The 24,362-nt window shown below is 38.4% G+C and overlaps 1 protein-coding gene across 1 annotated transcript; it reads left to right on the top strand.

Annotated features, from left to right (window-relative positions):
• The first annotated feature begins 2,586 nt into the window (after window positions 1-2,586).
• Window positions 2,587-23,475, top strand: GARNL3 (GTPase activating Rap/RanGAP domain-like 3). Its single transcript, XM_010024388.1, has 28 exons — window positions 2,587-2,676; window positions 3,542-3,616; window positions 3,700-3,799; window positions 4,209-4,327; window positions 5,083-5,147; window positions 5,830-5,893; window positions 6,163-6,189; window positions 6,591-6,666; window positions 6,796-6,894; window positions 7,366-7,469; window positions 8,680-8,788; window positions 9,838-9,883; window positions 11,278-11,384; window positions 12,199-12,314; window positions 13,100-13,204; window positions 14,494-14,568; window positions 15,368-15,479; window positions 16,202-16,300; window positions 16,999-17,115; window positions 17,714-17,886; window positions 18,165-18,323; window positions 18,635-18,701; window positions 19,818-19,925; window positions 20,351-20,469; window positions 20,871-21,006; window positions 21,656-21,865; window positions 22,166-22,277; window positions 22,992-23,475. The coding sequence occupies exons 1-28, from the start codon at window positions 2,587-2,589 to the stop codon at window positions 23,146-23,148; spliced, it is 2,946 nt and encodes a 981-aa protein (XP_010022690.1). The 3' UTR covers window positions 23,149-23,475.
• The last annotated feature ends 887 nt before the right edge of the window (window positions 23,476-24,362 follow it).

The following is a 24,362-nucleotide window of genomic DNA, read 5'->3' as shown; positions in this document are numbered from 1 at the left end:
TAATATCTAACCTAAATCTACCTTCTGTCAGCTTGAATCCATTCCCCCTTGTCTTGCCGCTACATAAAGGTTTATCTGTATTAAAACACTTCGCAATATAGGTAAATCTTGAATTACTACACCAAATTTCTCTGAGCCACTGGTAAACCTAAATATTTCAGTGCTTGTCGTACCTCTTACTAGGATGAAAACTGTTTTAAAACTGGCATAACTCGAGCAACGGTGTTTTTCTCATGTGGCTCAGGTTGGGACTGAGGAAGGATGTAATCCAGTGAAGAAAGTAAGAAAAGTTAATAAATCACAGCATATTTCTTTAAATCAGATGATGTGATATGTGAGAGAACTGATGGAGTACAGCTCTTGGTGGTAGCTGAGAACAGCGAGCCAAAGAGGTGTGCAGCTAGAATTCATTGGGGAATATGTGCACTTCTGCAAGTAGCCTGATAATGTAAATTGTACCTATGCATAAACAGATACTGAGACACTTAACTTTCACGAGGTTGGCTGTGTAGCATTTATGTTGGTGTGAGAGTTTGCTTTAAGTGCTTCATATGAAGCAGATGACAAGTATGATGCAAAGTAGAAGTGTGACATGAAGTGACTTCTTGTAGGTTGAGAAGAAGCAGAGGTGGGCTGTTCTGACTTTTAAAAGGGCTGCTAGTGTATTTGAAAGATATGTTTTAGGTACTTTGAATTGGGACACAAATGGATAAGAATATTAATATTAAACTGCTGTTTGAATCAACATTTTCTTGCTTTTTGAACAGCGAGAGTGGTGTTGGAAAAATACTAATGGCTGTCATGTCGTGTTCTCCTTTAACTCGGTAGCCCATATTATGTTACATTATTGTATTCGTATGTTGTACCCCTATATTTGTTTCTTAGTTATCCAGTGTTTGGTTTTGAATACCCTTCAGATTTTATTTTTTAAAGCTTTTTGTTAGCTACTGACTTTGTTATCCCTGCAGCAGTAATATGCTCAGATCTCAGTACGCTTTTCCTGAGTGAGTTTGACTTTAAGCTGAAATGTCACCAAATGAAGGTATAGGACTTAGTTTGTGCGTATGCAGATAGTTTAAAATGCCTTTGGAACTCCCTGGGTTTATCATGCAGGTGTTTCCTGAGATGGCATTTTCCTCTCGTTTCATGCATTTTGAGGTTAGTTTTTCCACAAGGCCAAAAAGAGTTCAGTTTTGTAAGCCACCGCTTGCTTTTTCTCCTGCTTTTTCTCCTGCTTTGTGGAGCTATCACATGACTGATTAAAGCCTTTAAAAATTATCCAGGCAGAGATGGTTCTGTTCAAAGGCCAGATGGTCTTTGTGGTGACTTTCTGACTTGTTTTATATCTGTGTTTGGGGTTGTCCAGATACAAACACACAAAACAGTGACCTGTCTCTCCCAAGGTTTGAGGTTTGTTGTGCTAGTGACTGTGGTTGGATCTTTTTGATTTTTTTCTCTTCCATACTCCCTGAGTTGTCATCTTACAGACATTTCTTCATTTGATCGAAGGCTGAATTTCAGAGATCAGAACCGCAAAATCTCTCTTGACTGCTGTTTCCATAACATTCTGCCACCAGTCCTGAGGGTGACAAAGTGTTCATTGATTCAAATTGCTTTTACAGCGGTTTCTAAGGTAACTAGCACACCTAGCCACAAAACTGAATTCTGTAGAACAAAAGTAGCACACACAGTGCTGGCACTACCACGATGCCCTGATTTTCCTGCAAGAGTTAAAAACCAATAGAAAACCTACAGTGCCACAACTGTGCAACACCATGGCATTGTTACATGGCAATGTTCACTCAAAGGCCCAACAGCAGCAGCGGTTGGTGTATATAAGTATTGGACATGAAGTCCTCATGGTGTGTGACTGCTTAAGATTTGAACTTGTTTCTGTTAAATTGTTTATGTTAAATTTGCATCTGAATCTTTATTTAGCTTCTAGTTGTAACACATACATGCCCGTTGGGACGGCAGGAGGCTTCGTGTTTCTAGTTAGAGGAGGTGTTTGCTATCTGTTTTGACCTCATGAAGTGATGTGCTTAATGTGATGTGAAGGTATGAGATTATATATGAAAATGCATGGAGATTTTGAACTTCACAAGGAATGCTTTTCTTGCCTTATGCTTCTGAATTAAAGTAGGTGTGTAGTTTATCTTTGTGAGTAGTCCAAAAAAAGACTCTCTGAAAAAACCAGTAGCAAGGTACTAAGCATGGAGTTATTGAGCATAGTGCAGTTCTCCTGTTTGAGGCATTAAGTTTATTATAGGTTCTGCTTCCCTTAGATTAAATGCAGATTTCAGATGTGGTTATAAGCCACCATCTGCTTTGGAACTCTGATCAAATTATAACTAAATATTTAATTTAATATTGGCTTTTTCCTCTAGTCAGGACAGACATTTCTTTTCCTTTGGGGATAATATGAAAGCCAGACTGCAATGGCTGCTGGAGGTTGTGCACATTGTAAGGAGTGTTCCCTGCAGTAATGAGTTTATGCACTGCAAACCTTGTTCTGCAGGAATGATATTTGTTAATGGCAGGGTATAGCATTGCAGGAGATGGAAGGCGAGTTGCTTGTGTACACTGATGAAGTGTTTCTATTCCAGTTCTGTCTCTGAAGATCTGGGTTGCAGACGTGGAGAGTTTAGCAGAAAGCATTACGGATCTGTGGAGCTTGTAAGTTTATACAGCCTGTCCTTTGATTTTAGCAGCTTATAATGCAGAGCTCAAATCCTTTTCATTTCCAGGTAAAAAATTGGATCTAGTTTAGAAAAATGTGCTTTCTAAGCTGGACTTGAAAGTTAGAGGGTAATAAAAAGAAGCTTCAGTATAGATATATTGACCTGCACTAGGAAATCTTTTTACTACCTTGTTCATGAATATTTCATCATCATGGGACAGGAAGCATTATATAAATACTGTGTTTACCTCTAGACTGAGCTTTTTTCCTCTATGAGCTGAAGATGGCAAAATATTAGGCAAGTATTTGATGAAGTACTTGCAATTACACGGGTTAAAAACAGCGTGTGTAGTTATGTATGTATGTGATTTTATGTGTATGTGCCTCAGAATGGTGGGAGAAGGTTTAAAATTAAAAGGAACTACCCAGAATAAGCATATGGAAAGCTGTTCCCTAGAACCTGTCACTTATTCTGCATTTTCTTCAAATTTAAAGATTAAGTTGACCCTTCATTTTTTTTGATATCTAAATTTCTTCTCTACTGTGAAAGTAGCAGTCTACCAACAGTTAAAATAATGTCACTCTAATGAAGTTAGACAAGGCTCTAATGAAATTACATAAACTTACTGTAGGAAAACAGAATTGGGGAGGGGTAAAGAGGCTAAACTCCAGCTGTCTTACCTGATTAGAGTTATAATTGAGTCATGCCAAATCTGTAGTCAAATTGGTAATAGCAGTGCCGATCCCTTCTCTGTGGGTAGTCATCTGGTGCTTGGGAGAAGAAGAAACTGTGGTAAGCTTTGACTGCTGATCATATGGCTATTTTTGGCACTAGAACCTCTGTCTTAAACTCTCTTATAGCTTATATCTAGCGATGCTGATGGAGCTATTCAAAGAGCTGGACGGTTCCGTGTGGAAAATGGCTCCTCTGGTGAGGTAAGTGGCTAAAGATACTCACAGAAAGCTGAAAAAATGATTCAGTTCCAGCATTTGATCTAAGCCTCCCAGTTCTATTTCAGAACACAGACTACACTCCTGGCACATGGCACAGAACGGACGTGCATTTGGAAAACCCAGAGTATCATACAAGATGGTATTTCAAATATTTTTTAGGGAAAGGTAATTATCTTTTTGTGAATGGATTGAAGTTTTGATCAATGAAAATGCAGTGTAGCTTTGAACTGCTATTACTTAAATATGGAAAAAAAGTATAGTATTAAATTAGTATCCATTTTCCATGCTGTACAGAAAACAAGTTCTTGTTTCATGTATTTTTAACATGAAGACAGAGGGTTTCTGTAAGTGGTAGAATCCCTGCTACCAAAAAGGGATGTTTTGAAACGCTTGGCCTTTAAAGCAGTACCTTTCTCTTGGGGTTTTTATACATCCCTATATAAATACATAGCTCTTTAGGTAGATTTTTACATCTGAATGCATATATTTACACATCTATACACGTGTGTCTGTGTGCGAGCGGGTGTGTGTGTATTCTTTATGGTTGATAATGCTTCTTGGTTTTCCCTAACAGTTCATCAAAATTACATAGGTACAGATGCAGAGAAGAACCCTTTCTTTCTGTCTGTTGTACTGTCTGACCAAAATAATCAGCGTGTTCCTCAATACCATGCAATACTTTGGAGAAAAACTGTGAGAAACCAATATTTAACTGTTGCTCTGGCTTTATATTGGTTTGCTTGTTTGTTTTGGATACATCTATCATGCCCTTTTTGCTTTCTTCAGAATTTCAGTATTTATTACATATTTTTCATTTTATACAATAAGAACACTTAACTCTACCACAGTAGATAAAACTAAACCAGTTTTGTAGATAACATACTAAAATTTCTGACAGAAATCTGTAATGCGAGATATCTTTCAGTTGTTCTTACCTTCAATTCTGTTATTCTTACAAACGTTGCCTAAATTGGTCTTGATTATGGCCTGTGATCAATTTAGGCAGTGCCTTTGTTACTGCTTTCCTTATGCAATGTTAAGCAAGTAGGCAGGTGTAATGCTGGATTCAGTAGTATTGTTTAATGTATTTTTTTTCTCTCTTAACATTCCATAAGAGCCTTTTATCCAAGCAGCTGATTTTAAAATCATGCTGTATGCATGCGTGGTTCATAGTTTGTAATGTTTTCTAGTTTCAGCAGTCCTTCCACTTAGTTTTGACTACCTTGGCATGTGGTAAAAAGTAATTTTGCACAGTCCATGGCTTTTTACATTCAGTTTGTGGTTTTTTGTTTGCTTGTTTTTCCAAGCTAGTGGAAAACGTGGCTAAGTAAAACTAGCACAATTTTGGTGGGTTTTTTACATAACTGTTTTTATTAATATGCCTATTTGAATATACAGAACGAGTCAGTATGTCCTGTAGTAGCTCCTAGCTTTTTTTTTCTTTATAGGGTACTCAGAAAATATGTCTCCCTTATAGCCCCACAAAAACATTATCAGTGAAATCTATATTAAGGTATGTATTTACAAATAAATTAATCGGTTATTTGTCTGTATGCCTTTTCCTGTCATTCAGAGCTTGTGTTGCATGGTTTTCATGATAGATTTATAAAATCAGTAAAAACAGGCTTACAAATCTTAGTCATTAAGGCAGCAAAAAGTGGTTTTAAAGCCTGTTCTGGAATAGATGAAGTGACAACTTAGAGGAAAATTCTTAGTGCTTTTTCTTCAGCAGAGGAACTGTTTTCAAGTTAATTGGGAATCAGGTGCCAAGTGGAACTGCAGTGGTTGTGAGGAAATACCTTTTTAAATTAGGTAGACAATAAACAGACGTAAGGAACAGCAGATTTTGACTAGAGAGGTGGTGGCGGTGTGACCCTAGCAGGAGGAAGCAAACAGGATAAAAAAGAATAGATCAGTTGATTTTTCTCCATGTAAGTCTTGCTATGGGTGTGATACACACAGCGAAACCAAGAAAATTCCTTCTCCCAGTCAGAGTGGGTATGAGCATGCTTGTAGTCTGTCCTGCCTCTTTTGTGGCAGAAGAGAATATAAAGTGAGCAAGCCTGACACCAGTAAGTAAGAGAGGCTCTATGAACAGTTCCTTTTGTAACCAGTTCTCACTGCAACCAGTGAGTGGTTTAATGTTGATACCTGTACGTGCCCTTCTCTAAAGCAGTATTTCATTTGCATTTCAGTGCTATGAGTCTTGACAAATTTGAGAAGAGCCCAAGGGAAATCTTTCATCCTGAGATACAAAAGGTAGGAGGTAACTTCCTTTTTCTTTTCATTTTTGGTTGGTTGTTTTTCTTAATTAATTTCAGGAAAAATAACTCATTAACTATAAATGCTACTGGTTTGTTTCAGTAGCAGGATAAGAGTGACGAGTAGGGTTACATGGCATTATGAAGTAAACTCTTTTATCAGCTGAACCAGGTGCTTCAAAACAAAACTTAAGTATACAAGGATGTTACTTTTTTATCTGTGTTATCTTTACTACCAGTGTGCTAAAAGTATTGTTTTGTTTACAGGATTTACTGGTTCTTGAAGAGCAAGAGGTAAATGTAAACTTACCACTTGTAGCTCATGACCTATTCAACGAATACAGCTTTCTCTATGAACTGTTTGCACTGATGTGCTTGTGACACCTTAGAAATCACTTGCTATTGCAGTAAAGAAAAAAGTATTTCTTTGCAACATAAGATCAAAGGTTAAAGCTCCAATTTAACAGATATATAAACAGAACACCAGCTTGGTATGTCATAAAATTCATATCTATGGTCAGAGATACATTACTTGATTTCTACTACTTGAGCACATAATGGAGTTGGAATGAATTTCATGTTCGCATGTGTAGGATGTATACAAAGGTACATATATAAAAGTCCTTAGAGAAAACATGATTTTACATCTTTTGGTTGCCTGTTTTTGTCATACAGTATTTGGTTTTATTTCTCAGGGATCTGTAAATTTTAAATTTGGAATCCTTTATGCTAAGGATGGGCAGCTCACAGATGATGAAATGTTCAGCAATGGTGAGCTTTCTTTTTTCACCTTTATATTGTTCTATTAATCCAAATATTCCTGTATCTTGTTTATTTATTATAGCTGTTCTGTTACTACATGTGCTTTTTTGTTGTAACATTTCTCTCTCCCACATATAGAAATGGGAAGTGAAAGCTTTCAAAGATTTTTGCATCTCTTGGGTGACATAGTTACTTTGAAAGGCTGGACAGGGTACAGAGGAGGACTGGATACTAAAAGTAAGAACTCATCTGAAGCAAAAAAGTCGGGGGGGGAGGATGCAGTGTAAATGTTTTTGTTTATTGCTTGTGCATATTGTATATATTATAGAAATATGTGCATGCTAAATGCCTTGCTTCACCAGGAAAAAGTAAGGTTACCTTAAACCACTGGTATGTAATGCTGTTGAAGAAAAGTATTTATATGACCTGTATTTTCAAGGTGAATGGTTTCATTTTATACTGGAATGGGGTGAGGAATACCTGACATGTTACTTGTTTCATGATAGTGGACAGCATAAGATATAAGAGTGTGAATGTGCAGATTAGGTTGCTAACTTGGGTTTGGACCCATGTAAAACATGCAGTGTGAACATTTTCTAGAATGGATGAGGAAAAAGGATCACTAAAGAAGAAGGACCTGAAATATCTTTTGATCTTTAGAAACCTTAAAGTTCATATCCCTGCTGAGAATGTTGTTTTCTCTTGCAGATGATACAACAGGAATCTTTTCCATCTATACAGTTTTTCAAGGGCATGAAATCATGTTCCATGTTTCAACCATGCTACCTTATTCTAGAGAGAACAAGCAGCAGGTACGTGGTTCTCTCTTTCTTTTTTCTTTCTTTTTTTAATTAAATCACAAACTCCAAAACTTTAAAAGAAAATAAGGGACTTCTTGCCTGTTAATACTTTAGAAATTTAAGCCTTAAGGCTTCTGCTGTATTTTTTTTTCTTCAATGTTATACCCAATGCTGAAAATGTAATGATGTTTGTTGGACGACAATGCATCATATCAACTCTATTAAGGTACAAAAGACAGTTGTGAAGAAGGTCAAAATTGAATGTCTGAGAAGTGATTGATTATTCCTTTAATCAGATGACCTGTAGAGCTTCACTGCTGCAATTATCATTACCTCAAAGAATTCAGGAAGGCTGGAAATTAGAGTTGTGTGTGAGTTGTCAGATTACATATGTAACACACAACTCGCACTCAGGTAGCAATTTGTGTAGCTTCAAAGAGATTCAAGCATGTGTGAGCATGGTAATGGTAAACTTTGTGCATTTGCTCTAAAGCACTGCTGTTGCCCTCTCATAGACTGACCAGGTGAGTTACTGGGTGCTTGTTCAAATGTGCCATCATCCATTGCTTGAACCTTTCTGTGTATTATATGATAGAAAGAAATACTTCATAAGCACATGCATTTACCTCTCCATCACATCTATAATGATTTACCTAAAATTATTCACAAAGTAATTATTTTACTATTTTCTTACTTAAGCAATAATTATGTATTATAATAATATAATTAGATTATATAATTAGATTATTGGGGGTTTATTTCCATGCCAGTTTTCTCATGCTTTTGCCTTGCATTGATGACAGGATCACAGCAGAAACCAGAGGCCAATCAGGACATTTATTTTTAAACAGTAATTCAGCATCAGGGTTTTTTCCTTTTTATTTCAAGTGGTGGGTCTGGTTTTTTTGAATGCTGGGTGTTCTGTGCCCAATTTGTGAATATTAAATATGGAAATTATGGAAAATAGGGAGTGCTCTGCTAACTTAATATGCAATAGCTGCTGTTGTAGCAGCTGGCACTGCTATAATTTATAATGGCTTCAGACATGATGTTCATATCACAGTTTTCCTGTTTGCAGTTTAGGAACATTGTTTTACCATTCCCTCACAGAACTGTTAAGGTATTTAGATACGATTTTTAATTCATTGTGTCTGTTTCTCTCCCCTATCCCTTTTTTTTTTTATTATTTTTCCTTTTTTTTTTCTTTTTTTCTTTTCTCCAGGTAGAAAGGAAGCGACACATTGGGAATGACATTGTCACTATCGTGTTTCAGGAAGGCGAAGAGTCTTCTCCAGCATTCAAGCCATCCATGATTCGCTCCCATTTTACACGTATCTTTTTCCTTACATTTTCTAATAACTTATTTATTTAATGAATTATTTTTTTGTTTTTAGAGATTGGTATTACTTTTCATCCTACCCGAAGTCCCTCCTGCATGCTGCTTATGGGAGTGAAAGCTATTTTAGAAAGACAGTTGCATTCTTTACCTTCAACTGCTTGACTAGGAGTCTCTGAGTCTGCCTCAGGACTAACTATATTTTACTGTTTAGTTAATTTTAAGTAATCCACAGCTGGTCAGTGGAGTCCCATCACTTTCCTGATGTTTTAACTTGACAACAGCCAGGGATAAAGGTGTCCGCAAGAAAACTGGGGGTTACCACTGATCGGTGTCAGATGTGGTAAATCTCAAAGCTCATTGAATCTCTACTGGCTCTTCATACTCACTTTCTTTATGTACTATAGTACCCCTTTTTTGCTACTTCTTTAATGGGAAAAATAAGCATATGGATATCCCACTGTGCTGTCCTATACAGCAACAATAGCTGCTGTAAGGGTTTGCCCTGTGCCGTCTGTAGGGTAGGACTGAGTTACCCAGGTAAAGGCAGCCAGCACCAATTTAGATATCCCAGCATATCTGACATGCCTGTACAGGTGTGGCAGAGATGACACGGGGCCTACAGATCTGTGTCCCTTTTGGAATAGCAGCTGGAGATTAGACAATATACTCTCAAGCATCCTAAAATGCACTGGATGCTTACATTGAAATAATTGATTGTCATTATAAGTCTGTTTTATTGTGCAGTCTCTGATAGTGCTGATCACAGCTGCTGGCAAAGGTCTTTCCATTCTATCTGGAACAAACCCATACAGCCAATGAAGCTATTCAGACTTATGTTTTCTTTGACACTGTTAATGAGGACTGAAGACTTACAGGCTGTGGGACCTCCTTTATAAACAGTAGAATGCGTGTAGTCTAGAATATTTATGTTGATTTATATACTTTACCCTTATTAAATCTGTGATTTTCTGCAGGAGGAAAGAAGTGTATTAAAATACATGAGTCATTAGTACTGGATTAACTTCCTTAACTGCATGGCAGATATTTTTGCCTTAGTGAGATACAATAAGCAGAATGATAGTTACAGGTAGGTGCTGATTGTAAACCACAACAGTAACAAATAACTTCACACTGAATTTCTGATGGTTTAGAGATAAAGGGAAAGTATTTTGTATTGTCCACCTGTCTTTATGCCAAAGGAAGCTAAATAAACTTAAGAAACTGAAGAGCAATATGGACCTAGATGTGGGTGGCTCTAAACTGGCTGTCAGTAGTTGCTTATTTCCATCAGAAAAATGGAAGAAACAGCCATAAACTAAGGGGGCAAAACAAAATTACTTTTTAGATTAAATGTAACAAAATGACGGAAGATATGTCAGGAATATTCTGACCTGGTGAGATCAATGACATGGTGAACTACATGTGTGATGAAAGTTAATTAGATGTGATGTGATAGCCATGGACTTCAGATCCTTTTACAAGTCTGGGTTTGGCTGTAGCAAAGCAAAGCAGTTAATTTTTAGGGATCTTCATAGAGTACTAGTACAGCTGGACATCACATACTTAAAACTTAGTGGAATTTTGCTGGTAAATAACGTGTTCTTCATCTGTTTTCCAATTAGCCTTGGGGCCCTCACTCTTGGAGGCATATGCTGTCCAAGTCTGAGTCTGTTAGGTCTCACCAGAACCTGAAAATCAAGTATTTCTGCAGCCTTGTGCCTAGGCTTTAATGAGCAAAGTGGCTTTAACCTAATAAGCTCATAGTCACTAGATGGGCTGCCCATGGTAAACACATTTACATTTTACACTGCTGTTTATTTGGGAAGAAAAAGAGTAGCAATAAATAAGATAAATTTACCTCTCTTGCTGTAACTGACTGCTTTTACTAGATGAGTCCATCTTACTCCTCAGTTGCCTCATTCTGCCAGTCTTGACACATCTTTCCATAGTGTATACCACGCAGGATCCATGCTGGATTCCTTACGGATCAGAAGAACTCAGCAGATCCAGCTGGCATGGAAGTCATTCTGACTCTCTTCCCCAGTGAAAATGAATTTGCTATTCCCAAGATACATACTCAGCTGTAGTAAGGCATTATTATTCAGAAAGAAACAAATCATGCACTTGCTGAGTGCACAGGTAAAGGAGAAATCGATAAGGACAACATGTTTTGAAGGCAAAGAACTGTTTTACAGCTTTTTTTGGAAAAGGACTAGATTTTGCCAGTGCCATTAAAAGCATTATTCTATGAGTAGAACTGCAAAGTTCTGTTTTACTTGTTAGTAACAAACTAACGAGGAAGCAGAATTTTGCTCTGCTGAATAATTCCAAGTGAATGGTTTTTGTTAGACCCATGGGAGATCTTACCTAAGACATACCCAGATAACAGTTTGCAGTTCTTCTATTTTGAGTAGTGTCTATAAAAAAAGGTGCATTTTGAATGTGACTTTCACTATAGATAAAGATTTGTTCTTTCAATAGGCTGAAAATATTTTCAGAAGAAAGTGTTCCTCTCTTTGGGCCTCCCCTTCCATCCCCACCTGTGTTTACAAATCACCAGGAATTCAGGGATTTTTTGTTAGTGAAATGTAAGTCAGTTTTTCTTTTGCTAGAAACACTTACTAAAAAAAGTGCTTTCAATGAATGACGCTTAAAATGCAAACACATTTTCTTGTGTGTGCTCGTGTTCTGTATACACTTGGTTTCATAGGTGGGATGTCAGTTCCACCGAACTGTTTCACTCAGATTAATGAAGAAGTGAATTTCTATGCAATTAAGCTTCTCTACTAGACAGAATCTGACTTCCTCATTTGCAGAATGTGCAGCCATATTTAGCTTTGTATTTTCTTAAAGGACTTAGAGATCTGAAGGCATCTGTAATGCTGTTCAATATTTAGGAATAGAAGCTGTTAGGTTAGCAGCTCTGGGAACTTTTGTGTGTAAGCTTTTCTGAATGTACGCTGCAGAGGTGCCTTTCAGCACCTTCAAGAACTTCTCAATTCTGTCATGATTCAGTTCCAGTTTTCACTGACCCTGACTCGCCCTTTTACATCAGTGAGAAAGCAATCTTTGAGAACTGATCATGCTGATTACAGTTAATGCTTAGCTGACAGGAACTTGACTGATAACTCATTTCACAGATTTAAATTGGTTTAGTACTTAAATTGATCAGCAATTTGTCTTTAATTTTTTATTAGTTAGGTGGTTATTGTAGAATTCTCCTATTACTATTTTTCCCTTTTAAACATGTATTATATTATATTATGCAAAAAAAGTGCAAAAAGGAGGCAACTCTAAATTACTAAGGGGAGAAGAGGTATTTTTATGCAGAGGCCCAGCAGGGTCAGTGGAAGTCGTCACCGTTCATTTAGGTCACGTATCTTCTTTTCCATAATATTTTAGTAATAAATGGGGAAAAAGCCACCTTGGAAACCCCAACATTTTCTCAGAAACGTCAGCGCACCCTGGACATGCTGATCCGCTCTTTATACCAAGACCTGATGCCTGATCTACACAAGGTAAATGTAAGTCTTTTCATCCCTCATATGTGCTTTCCTGTTCTCCCTAGTAAATGGCATGTTCTGTTGCTTTAGAAGACTCTAATCCTGATGAGCGCTGAATAGCATTCACTAGACTAAATGCCAGTTGTCACACACCTTGTTTTACAGTTACATGGAAGTTGTCAGACTGTCAGTTCAGGGTAGGACTTTTCATGCATTTGTTTAACCAGATGTGAGGAGAAGCATAAAAATGTCATGCTTTGTGTAAGCTTGCCTGCAGCAGGCAGGAAATTTAGGCTCTGCAAATACAGGTATTGGTCTCATCACCATAAAAACTGCACTTACTCATCCCACTGTGTGTAAATTTGCATGATTTTTACCCTTGGGTAACAATGAGATAACTTCATTTTAGATGATGAAGACATTATTAAGGTGATTCTTAAATAAAAAGAAGTTTAATACTTCTAAAATCAGCAGGATGCTATCCTCCTCCCCCCCTCCCCCGCCGTTTATTTCTCATAGTTAAATAGATCTGCTTGAACTTTTTTGTCCATATATTCATGTCCAAGGTCTGTCTTATGATTGTATAGAATGTGACGGTGACAAACTGTGACAAGTTGGAAAGTAAAGCAGTCAAGGATTGGAAGAATTGCAATGTCTGTTCTCTGAGAAGCTCTACAGTTAGTGTCATCATTACAGGAAAATACCCAGGAAAAAGACAGAAAATTTAAATGATATCACATTAACTCAGATTAAAAGATTATGAAAACTTTTGGTTTAGTTAAAAATGTTTTCTGGTTTAGAACATGCTCAACAGAAGATCCTTCAGTGATGTCTTACCAGAGTCACCCAAATCAACACGGAAGAAAGAGGAAGCCCGGCAAGCAGAGTTTGTCCGACTTGGTCAGGTAGGATCAGTTTAGGGGGTATGCACCTATGTGTACAAAGACTGCATCACTGCTTTTGTTAGAATCTGATGAGCTTGCAGGGTTATGTCAGGATTTAATGCAGTTCTCTGTGGTCAGAAATAGTTTTGTAGTATTATTTGTTTAAGCCACATTCAGGTAAAATATGAACAAAAGTATTTATCTGTAACACCTGAGGTACACAACACCATTACAAATACTTACATAAGCTAAAGGAAGTTAGAAAAATCATACCTTGGGATCAAACCTAAAAGGTCTTTCTGTATTTTGTGCAGTAGAAGCTTTCTGCCTCCAAGCAGCTCTGTCTGTTTCTGTGCTTTGGAGAAGCATCATCTTTCGTGGGTTTCCTCTATGTGTTTTATTAAGGTTGAACTTCTTAGAAATTATTTGCCCCACTTCAGCCAGGAAGAAGTTTCAACAGTCTTTTTGCTAAATCAGAGGTTGCCACACAGCTTTGAACATACCTGATGCTGGCTCCAATCTTCCATGGGCTTACTGACATTTTGATTCAGTGAGGAGTAAAACTTAGTGCTGATTTAGTCTGGTTTGATCTGATGCTTCATTGCAGCAGAAAGAAAGGCAGTATCTATTCTCATCAGTTCCCCAATCCCTTCCCACTTGTCTCTTCTTGACCCTGGGTTGGTGACATGGTTCTGCTGCTTTTCTTAAGAATACTCAGCAGGAGTTAACAGAGCAGGAAACCAAAACAGAAAAAAAAGAAGAAACAAACCATCTCCAACACCCAGGCCTCCTCCTTTCCCTCCCATTTTTGTAATCTGAGTTATTAGTAAGCTGAAGAGTAGAAGACTCTGACAAGTTCCAGATGTGGGTAATGGAGCCACATGGTTGAGAGCTGGTGCAACAGAATCTCAGTCTGCTCTGTGCTTTGCTCACCCTTTCCCCAACTGGTTACTCTTGGCAGATGTAGGGGAAAAATATAGTAATAATTGTAATGTTCAGATAAAAGTAACCAATAATTTATTCCCCAAGTTTACTAATTACTTTACAGAAGTTAAAGGCAAAAAAAAAACCCTAAACCAAAACCCAACCAATGTTTGTTTTGGCTGAGAAGATACTTAGCAGCTCTCTAGTATTTTGTGTAGACTTTGTTCAGGATATACGGAATTCTGCTTCTTCCCCAATTACTTGAAATGTGATAGGAATTTCAACCTGAAGTTACTTTGTAGTCCTATATTGTCCTTTCTTTATAGTATTTAGCTTGGGTATTGCTGACGGAAACTCAATTTAAATAAAACATCTGTTTGTATCAGGCATTGAAATTGAAAACCAGTGTGAAAGGGGATGCCACAGCTAACCTGGCAACCACAAGCTTTTGTAAAAAGGAGGTGAGTGAACCTGTCTGTGTGAGGGGAGTTATGAAAGTATGGCATGGCAGGTCTGCATACTGTGTAGTTAGGTTTGTAATGAGATGCTGTAGCAGCGAAGATGACACGTTTAGTGTCAAAGTGATTCTGCAGCCAATACCAAATTAATAAAGGATGAGCCTAGAGGTGGAAGCATTTCTCAAGTTAAAGCAAATGTGGATGTTGTTATATCTGAGAATATTTGATGAAAGTACCATTTTCCTTATTTTATTTTAACTTCTGCATGAAGTTTAAGACAAAATTCAGTTGTGTTCTTATTTCCTGTAGTCCCAGATTTTGTTCAAGGGCATTAGGGAGTCAGAGATGCAAACCACGCTCCTCTGCATGCATCTTACATACAGAAGCTTCAGAAGCACTTCTAGAATTTCAGAGACTTCAGCTAATATTTAAGTTGGGGGAGGAAGGGCTCTGTACTGGGAGGTAAGTACAGAGAACATGTGATGAAAGAACAGTTTGGCACAAAGGCAGTTTTAGCTGTACCATGTGCTAGTGACTAAACATCACAAATGGAGCCATAACACGTAAGCAAATCGCATATGCATGGTGGTACCTACGTTTTCATTTAGAGTTGTTTGTTTGTTTGTTTTTAAGTAAAATTAACTAAGTTTGATACTTCAAATTCAAAAAAATAGACTGTTTGGAAATGTATCCTGCCAAAAGCATTTACATGTTACTACTTGCCATTGTCCATCACATTCTGTGTCTGTATGCTCTGTATTTCTTAGTGTACTTAATATGTATCCCTTATGTTACTTCATAGCCTTGGGAATCTCAATCTTTCTGCAGTAATTTTCCTCATGAGGTTGTCTGTGCAGATTCTTGGGGCCAGTCCTTGCTGGTTTCTACAGATGCTGGCATCTTGTTAATAGATGGTTAGTAAATGATCCAGTGTTTTTGTGTCAATTTTTATGTATCTATCTGACCACTTTCTTGAAACTGTATGTTCATAAGCAATGTTCAGGTGTTGGTAGGTCTTCACCTACAGGGATAGTTCCCAGTCCAAGTGAATTTATTGCATTTGTGTAACCTAGTTGCAAAAATTCTTGCTGCACCAGAACCAAGCCATATTGGGTAGCCAGTGTTAATGCAGATTGCTGAATGTTTTGTTATTTCAGATGTTGTTTTCTTGACCATCTGAAAAGACTCATGAAGCCACATCCAAGCTCAAGGAGTGTTTAAACAGCTTGTCTGGATTTCTTAGCCCTTGATAATAGTGAGCATGAAGCCAAAGGCTTATGTGACAAAGAAAGCCTGCTTTTTCCATAGGAATGATATTGCTAGTTTGACCCCTTGGTTTCTGTACGTCACATAAGGCCAGCAGTACCGAGGGAATGATGTTAGTTCTTGGTGGTAATTCTCAAACCTTCCAAAGGAAGGTCCCTTTTGGGCTTCACTTGCATAATCTGATCCATGGCGATGATAAAACTCTCCTGTGAGCAAGTACTGGCTATGATGCTGTGGTGTATGTAGCAGCTTTTTCATTTGCATAAGAAAAAAACCTGAGGCTTTTATGACAAGAAAGAAATAAGTTAAAACCAGTGACTAGCAAATTTTAGCAGGGTTTTGAATACACACACGTGTGTTTCATTTTTAGATGGTCAACCATCAGTGCAAGTATTTGATAAAACTCTCCAAGTAAAGCAAATGCATGTGCTGGAAACTCTGGATCTTTTGATTGCTCGAACAGACAAAGGTAGGAGAGGTGCCTGTTCTTTGATTCTCTTCTCTCATGAATGTGGCTAGTGCTGGGTATGTATGTCTCATGAGGCAGTTGTGTCTATGGGTGGCAGGTGTGTTAGATGCCTCATGTCAAATAGGGGAGCATATACAGCAACTGCTCTTGTTTTCCAAAAGGCTGGGGGCGGGGGGTGGGAATCCCTGAATGCTCATTCATGCTTCCTTCAAGGCAAACCTGAAACAGATCATGTGGTCTTTTGGTCTTTCTTCAGCCACTGCTGGAACTCAACACTCTTTGGAAATCTCTTTGACTGAATTATGTTTATTCAGTTGTGCAAACACGTAGAGAAATGACTTAATGCTGCTGAAGGTGTTGAAGAAGGCACCAATGCAGCAGGTATAAAAGATGCCACAAACTTGTTAGGGACTTTAGATTGATAAAAACTATCAGTTGCTAGGCAGCAACCACAGCCATCCATCATAATCTGCACTTTCCAAGAGTTGGCAAAAAGCTGTGACACTTTCTGAGCAGATATCACATAATCCTAAGTAGTTAATACAAAGGTTGACAGGACTAGGACGCAGTTAACAGAAAACTCTCATGATACTCTCTATGAACTGTTTGGGAGGTGCTGCTTCTCTTTGGAAGTATTCACTTCAAACTACCATCATCTTTTTTTAACTTGCTGCGTCCTGTCTCTCTTCATCCTTCAGGCAAAGACTCTCGTCTCCTTGTCTTCAGACTCAGTGCTGTCCAAAAGGATATAGAAACAAAGCAAATCATAAGAAGCAAATATGACTGCAGAGAAAATAAACTGGAGAGAACAAAAGGTGATTATTTTCTCCTGTGTTAAAAAAAACATCCACTGTGGTATAATGCTTGTAGTTGCCAGGGACTTATTAGCTCCTTTGAGGCAGTTGTAGGTGTTCACCTTCATATTTTTCTCTGGACAGTCAGTTCAAACTTCGTTAAGCGTCGATGTGAAAGTAAGTCTGGTGTAGTCCAACATGACATTTTAGAACTTTGTGACAATACCATGGTACTTGGCAATCACTGCTGATGGAAAACTCTAGAGAAAAATAGATATGTTGCTTTCAGGATTGAGGGATATGAGAAGACTTATGTGAGACTTTTTAAGTTGGAGGAACACTGACAAAGCTCCACTGAATAGTAGTGCTTAGGTTACTTTGGGTGTCACATATTGTACTAGCAGACATAGCCATTTTCTAGTCTTCAGAAGCAAGCTGCTTTGGAAATCTGGAACCTGCAGAATTTCCCTTTTGTCTTTTTCTAGAAGTTAATGTTATCCTGTTGGGAGGTTTGTAATTGTGTTGCTAAGTCATGCACCAGAGCACTGTTGTACTAATCGTTATACAGATAAGCAGACCCTACCTCAAAGACTTCTGATCTAGAGCCTTGTTTCCTCAGGCTGCCATTTGTATGCCATTAATACTCACCATGGCAGTGAACTGAGGATTGTCGTGGCTATTCGGAACAAACTACTTCTTGTCACAAAGAAATACAATCCATGCAACAGTTTAACCAGCAGCTCTCTGCTGTCCTCATCTGAATCTCCAGTAGAGGAGTTCCAGTACATCCGGGTATGTGTGATCTAATCACTAATTACCTTAACAGACTGGGCAGCCCTTGGGGGGAGGGAAGCCAAAGAACACGGGGTTTATCTTCTGAACCTCCAGACAAATAAAAGTGAGAAGCCGACTGATGGAGTTCCATCACGTGTATGCCAAAGAAATCTTTCACATTTCTTTAATGAACTTTCTGCTTCGTGTTTCTGTTCTTAGAGCACATCCCTTTAACTTCCTGGAGTACCCACAGTAGGAGCCTGAAAAAGAGAATAATTCTATTATTTACATTGTAGGAAATATGCCTTTCTGACCCTCCAGTGGTTATGACGCTGGTGGATGGGCCTACTGGAGACAGTGACAACATGATCTGTGTAGCGTATCGGCATCAGTTTGATTTAGTTAATGAGAGCACTGGGGAGTCCTACAGACTGCATCACGTTGAAACAAACAGGGTAAGTTTTCAACATTGAGACTATTTTCTTGCAGAACCACACTGAACATAATTTCTTGCAGACTTGGTGCATCCTGTGCTGAAAGTGTAATTTATTAGTATCTTCATGTCTCTTCCTTTTCACTTCTATAACCTCTGCTTTAGGGCACTCTGAGATACTTGTTCCTTTTGGAACACATGATAATAATCATTCCCAAGAGAGGCAGTTACAGCCTCTCTTTTCATTTGATGGTTCTTGTTAATAGGTTATTTTCAGTTAGGTTATCTAAGTATCCTCTGCCTCTTCATTAACCTTTCCCATTCTCTTTGCAGGTTAATTTTGTTGCAGCTATTGATGTATATGAAGATGGTGAAGCTGGTCTACTGTTGTGTTACAATTGTAAGTATTTAGGGAAGGCTGAAAACGTTAGGACCTCAATCTGTATATGTACATCTTTTTTCGTTGGAGCCTAGATCTGTCTTTCTAAGTAAATTTCAGTGTTTCATGGAAAGCTTTTCAGTATACATGCTTTTGAATTGACATGTTTATTAGACTAGAAATTGAAGTAGTATTTTATTGCAGGGTATGTTGAATTTAGACATACTAGCCGGTAGATTTTAATTTCAGGTATATGGATGGGTATCTATGTGTTTATGTATGTTACTTACTAAAGTCCTATTTCTTCACATCTAGCTCATTCTCTAGGTAGTTACACACTTCCTAGGTGTTTGCAAGCCATGTACAATTTAGCATTTCCACCCCTTTTACTGTGTAATATGTGCTGCCCCACTCTGTCTTTGTGCTTTTCCTTCCACCTGCCTCTTGACACTGTTGCATTATTTCATTGTAATTCTCCCAATCTCCTTTTACAAAACGGGACACAGGATTTGGCAGTGGCTTAAGTTTGTATTTAGAAAAAGGCCTGTAATACATTTCTGGACATAAACTTTGATTTAGTCTACGAACAGCAATTACAGGAAAAAAATCCGGTTTTGCCTAAAAATAGAAAAGAGGTGAAAGCAGCACATATTTGAGAGGGTCACAGATGTTCACCTGGAGCCCCTGGTACACTCATAGAATCACAGACTGATTTGGGTTGGCAAGGACCTTAAGACAATCTAGTTGCAATCCCCCTGCCATGGACAGGGGCATCTTACACTAGCCCATGTCACCCAAGGCTGTGTCCAGCCTGGCCTTGGAACACTGCCAGGGATGGAGCATTCACCACTTCTTTGGGCAGCCTGTGCCAGCGCCTCAGCACCCTCACAGAGTATGTGAGTAAAGAAGTAAAGAATATGACAACTTATTAAAATGTAGGCCTTTCATTTTGATCTTTCAAATGTTCTGTTCACAGAGGAAGCCCACTTCCCGCATCTCTTTAGAGGGACTTCTCCATAAATGCTTGATGATGCATATCATGGCCACACTTACACAAAATCTGCCTGTCAATCAGATTGGTGTTTGTCACGTGCAGTGTAAGGTGATGGATGCTTCTTTTCTCTTCCTTTGTTACAGATGTTTGCCAGTACAGAAAGGTACATCCTTTCAACGGAGGTTCTCCACTAATCCAGCCATCAGCTTATGACTTCCACTTCAGCTGGAATCAAGTTCCTTATGCTGTTGGTAAGAAAAGATCTCTTTTTACTAGATGGCTGTTAAGATTTGCACTTGGCTTTTAGTGGAATTACAGTATGTGTGCTAGGAATAAGCATGTTACATTCGTGATGCCACTTTAGCTAAGTTTCTGCATATGGTAATTTTAAAAAGTGGAGTCTTGGTGCCAAGTTCTTTCTTTGCTGAACTTTGTTTCCTTTCTCTTTTTTTCTGTTTTTCATTTTCCACTCAGTCTGCGTTCTGCCAGGCATGGAGAGTGACGTTTTCTTCAGGCTTGATGTAGCTCAATGTCCATCAGTATGTTAGACAACCCTTTTCATAGGAAAGGGAGATGCCCGAAGAGGTCAGATACTCAAGAACAGTTTTGATGGAGCATCCAAAAAACATTTCCATTAACCATTTTTCCTTGCCAAATAATTTTTGTTTCATTACAGTCTGTGCTTTCCCTTACATCCTTGCCTTCACTACTGATTCCATTGAGATCCGATTAGTGGTGAATGGGAACTTAGTCCACACAGCAGTTGTGCCTGAGCTTCAACTTGTAGCATCAAAGGTAAGACACAGGAAAATCATGTTTGTCTGTTTCTGTGAGATGTTGTGATCTAATTCACATGTAAAGTTCCTGCAGCCAAAAACCAACCAACCAAAAACTGTAAAATGAGCTACTTGATCTGTGATAACTGTTCATCTCCATGCTCTTAGTTTGTATCAAGTACAAAGAGAATCAAAATTGATCTCACTGTCCTTTATTGCTCCCCGTAATGCAGATCTGAGATATCTGACCATTTAGCAAATGCTATCCTCAACATCACAGACGTTCCTCCCACTTACAGTGGGATAACCTTTCCATGACCAACCCTGGTTGACTTGGCAGAACACAGCAGACAAACATTTGCGCTCTTACTCAGAAGATAAAGTCTCGCTGTTCTAACAATGAGTTATTTGTCATTTCAGTCAGATATTTATTTTAAAGCTACTGCTGCAGTAAGTGGATCATCTGACAGCAGCTCTAAGGAAATGAGTTCAAGGAGTTCTCCTCAAACACCGACAGCTTACGAAATGCCAGAAAGTCCTCTTTCTTCTCTGGAAGGTAACATGGTTTCCAAGCAGCCTGAATAACCATCTCTGATCATTCCAACAGCTATCATCACATCTGATCTTTAGTAAGACGAAATTGACCAGGTGAAAGATTTTGAGTTCCTAGTTGAGGGTCTGGAAGAGAGAGATTTTTCAGTTTCTCCACAGATAAAAAGCACCTGGCTGAGCTTCTGCCCCTCAGTATCTCAGTTCTGACTGTGTGGTAGCACTGTTTTGAAGAAACCTTTTCTGTAGGAAGGGAAGAATTAAGCTTCAGTAGAGCTTGATAACTCTTTGGCAATAGGGCCAAGACTAATAATGCAAAAAGAGGTATAAAACTGTGGGAAAACTTGAGTTTTCGCATACACAGTTCCTTTCATTTAAGAAAAGCTAAACTACCTCTGGATGGTTAAAGCTCCTTTGTGAACGTAAGGTAAGACGTTAAGAAGTTCTACCCTTGAAGGAGTTTACACAGTCAACGTAGTGTAACGTGATCTGTGAGCAATCAATCTGCAGGGGAACAGTAACAGAGAAACAAGGGAACATCATGTAGATAATGTAAGAAAGATCTTTGTTACTTGGGTTAAAAAGCACCCAGCAAAGCGAGTATTAGGAATTGATTCTATAGTGAAAGTGTGACATTTTTTCCTTTCCTGTTGCAGGTGAAGTTCCATGCAAAAACTTATACAAAATTCCTCTTAGTAACCTGGTTGGGCGAAGCATTGAACGACCTCTGAAGTCACCGTTGGCTCCCAAAGTTATCACTACATCAACCTCCAGCAGCGCTCCCTCTCTGCCCGTTACTCACTCACTATCCTTATCTCGTATGGAAATTAAAGAAATTGCAAGCAGAACACGTAAAGAATTGCTGGGTAAGCTCTCCTCTTTCTTCAGTGCATGTAGCAATTGCTAAGTACAGAACTTCGATTCTTTGGGCCATAACAGTCAGATTTGTAACATGCAACCAGTATTCATAACTAAGTTGTATGAACAAACAAATGAAACTCTGAGAAAACATCATTTCCAAGTAGTCTAGCCAGCATCTGAGCACAGATTATTTCTAAGCCAAATAGAAACTCTTTAGTTAATAACAGAAACCAGCAACAGATACTTGGAACATTTTCCTGAATGCTTTCTTTTCTGTTAAAAGTAACTTTTTCTCCCTTATTAAGGCCTCCTGGATGAGCCTATACCCAAGACAGAAACTGCACCGAAGCAAAAGAAGGCTCCTCGAAGACAGTCAGACCCCAAGCAGGGAGCAGTAAGATCAACCAGTAGTGACAGGTAAATAGTGTCTTTAGAAAAGAACCTAAGTTAGACTGTAAATGTTTTCAGAATTGATTGTTCAGGCTTGTCTTGGTGTGGTGCTGACTGAGACCTTTGTACACTGATATGAGTTTCGTGCTGATGTGTTTGTAGAGTATCTGAATACTGTAAATACTGAACCAACTCCACTCTTGGCTAAAGGCATGTTAATGAGCAAAGCAGCACTAAAGGGGATTTTGTGGGGATCTGCTGCAGCTGAGCCTGTAATGTGATTTGGACTGCTAGATCTGCCCTGAGCAGGTCACTTGCTGTTTGCTTTGCATGCTCTTGTGTTGCTATTTCCAGAATGAATTTCCAAAGAAACACCACAGCACTGGCGTGCCTGGTGCTGCTGCCCTCACCCCACTGCCATTCTCTTGTTTTCACTGGCTCATAGCCTACCTTTGTGTAGAGCAGTGACAGAATTTAGCCAAGATTAATCTCAGTAGACTGAGATTAATAAAACACAAAATCTGCTGCAGCGTAACCCCATGTTTGGTTTCACTATTTGGAAATTATTTGAGTGGGGACTTCATTAACAGTCGCCTTTTGATGACACTCAGTAAACCAGAGAAACTCAGTTTTAATGGTCTGTCTCTGTCTTTAGGATAACTTGATTAAATCTAGAAATAGCCAGTGATCCTACTTGCCCTGATCCGTGTATTTTAGTGACTTTTGTCTTCCTTTTTGCAGGATAATCTCAAGCTCTTTTGAAAGCTGTTCTGAAGGACGTCACCTTTCCACTAGTTCAGATCCGGATACTTCAGCCAACAGGGAGGAGAGCTCACCATCTAGCTGTTCTTTTCAGCCCATTTCTTTATATGATGAAGACATCATTGACTTGAAGTGAAGACAGTCTTAAACCTTTCCTCCTTACTTTACATTTTCTTACAACTCTGTGAGCTCTGTGGGAATGTCACAAACACTGCTTCTAGTGGTAAAATGTGGCTGGAAGTGTTGGTGATTAATCTTTTTAAAACCCCTGTTGTTCTGGATAGTTCAGCCTGATTTGGTGATGCTTTTATCTCTGACATAGGTATGTTTTGTTTTCTCAGTTAATGAACCGTTACTTTTTGTGGAATTCTAACAGTAGGTTATCAATGAGAGATTTAGGCTGAAAATGAAGTAAATAAAAAGTATTACTTGTTCTGAGCTTCTTGTAATTTGAAGTACCTGAGTGACAAGAGCTAAGTTAATCACTGTTATTACTATCTTGAGTTGTTTCACAACAGTGTATGTCATGGGGGAAGAGGAATTTTATGACATAAATCACTCCTTTTGGTTTTCAAGTCTTTAAAAAACCAAACAAACCAAACCAAAGGCTTGCAGGCAAGGTCTTTCCAACCAGTCAGTCTGTCCTCCAGGTGATGCAGCTGTGGTATGTTCAGTGAAGAGTCAAGGATGTTCTATAAAGATCAGGTAAGATACAAAGATGCTGCTTCCTTTGCTCTGGGGCCTGCCCATGCATATTTTTGAGAGGAACTTGAAAACTGTTTTGGTGTCAAGAACCCTTGAACTGAGACTTTTTATAGAAAACACAAACTCTCAAAATATTCTTTAAGAATTGGAAGTTAAAAAACCAAAACAACAAAAAAATACCCACACTAAGCAAAAAAACCCCAAACTCCATCTCCTGGAACACTGCAGCAGCCGTTGCCTGCACTTGCACCAACAGTCTAAGTCATTATTCCTGATAATCGTGTTTTTCTAACGAACTGGATCCAGATGGAAATTGCACTGCTAAGAAGCTAGTTTTCTATGATGAAATAGTCAACATAACAAAAGCTTTAAAGGACAGGGTTTCATTTTTAAAGCTTATTATTTTTCAACCCTTTCCTCTTTACCAACAATTTTATTTCAAGCAATATTTTGAAAGGGTTTGGGTTTGTTTGGGGGGTTTTGTTTTGCTTGTTTTGTTCTTCCATGAAAGAGTGATGCTTCCAGGCTTTTAATATATACAGAAAGGCTTTAGCTTTACTAGCAAGTATTTCTTGTTCTATATGTAGAAATACTTCTGTATCCTTGATTTTATAGTACCATTCCTGTGTCATGATTCCACTTGCT

Source organism: Nestor notabilis, unplaced genomic scaffold, assembly GCF_000696875.1.
Source record: "Nestor notabilis isolate BGI_N333 unplaced genomic scaffold, ASM69687v1 scaffold6391, whole genome shotgun sequence".
Lineage (NCBI taxonomy): Eukaryota > Metazoa > Chordata > Aves > Psittaciformes > Psittacidae > Nestor > Nestor notabilis.
The sequence above is the reverse complement of the archived record's forward strand: the minus strand, read 5'-3'. Positions and strand labels throughout refer to the sequence as shown.

Coding starts and splice junctions, on each gene's coding strand:
- GARNL3 (XM_010024388.1), top strand. CDS start 2,587: ATGAAGTGTTTCTATTCCAGTTCTGTCTCTGAAGATCTGGGTTGCAGA. Junction 5,894..6,162: donor TTCATCCTGAGATACAAAAG/GTAGGAGGTAAC, acceptor TTTTGTTTACAG/GATTTACTGGTTCTTGAAGA. Junction 13,205..14,493: donor AGTTTGTCCGACTTGGTCAG/GTAGGATCAGTT, acceptor TGTTTGTATCAG/GCATTGAAATTGAAAACCAG.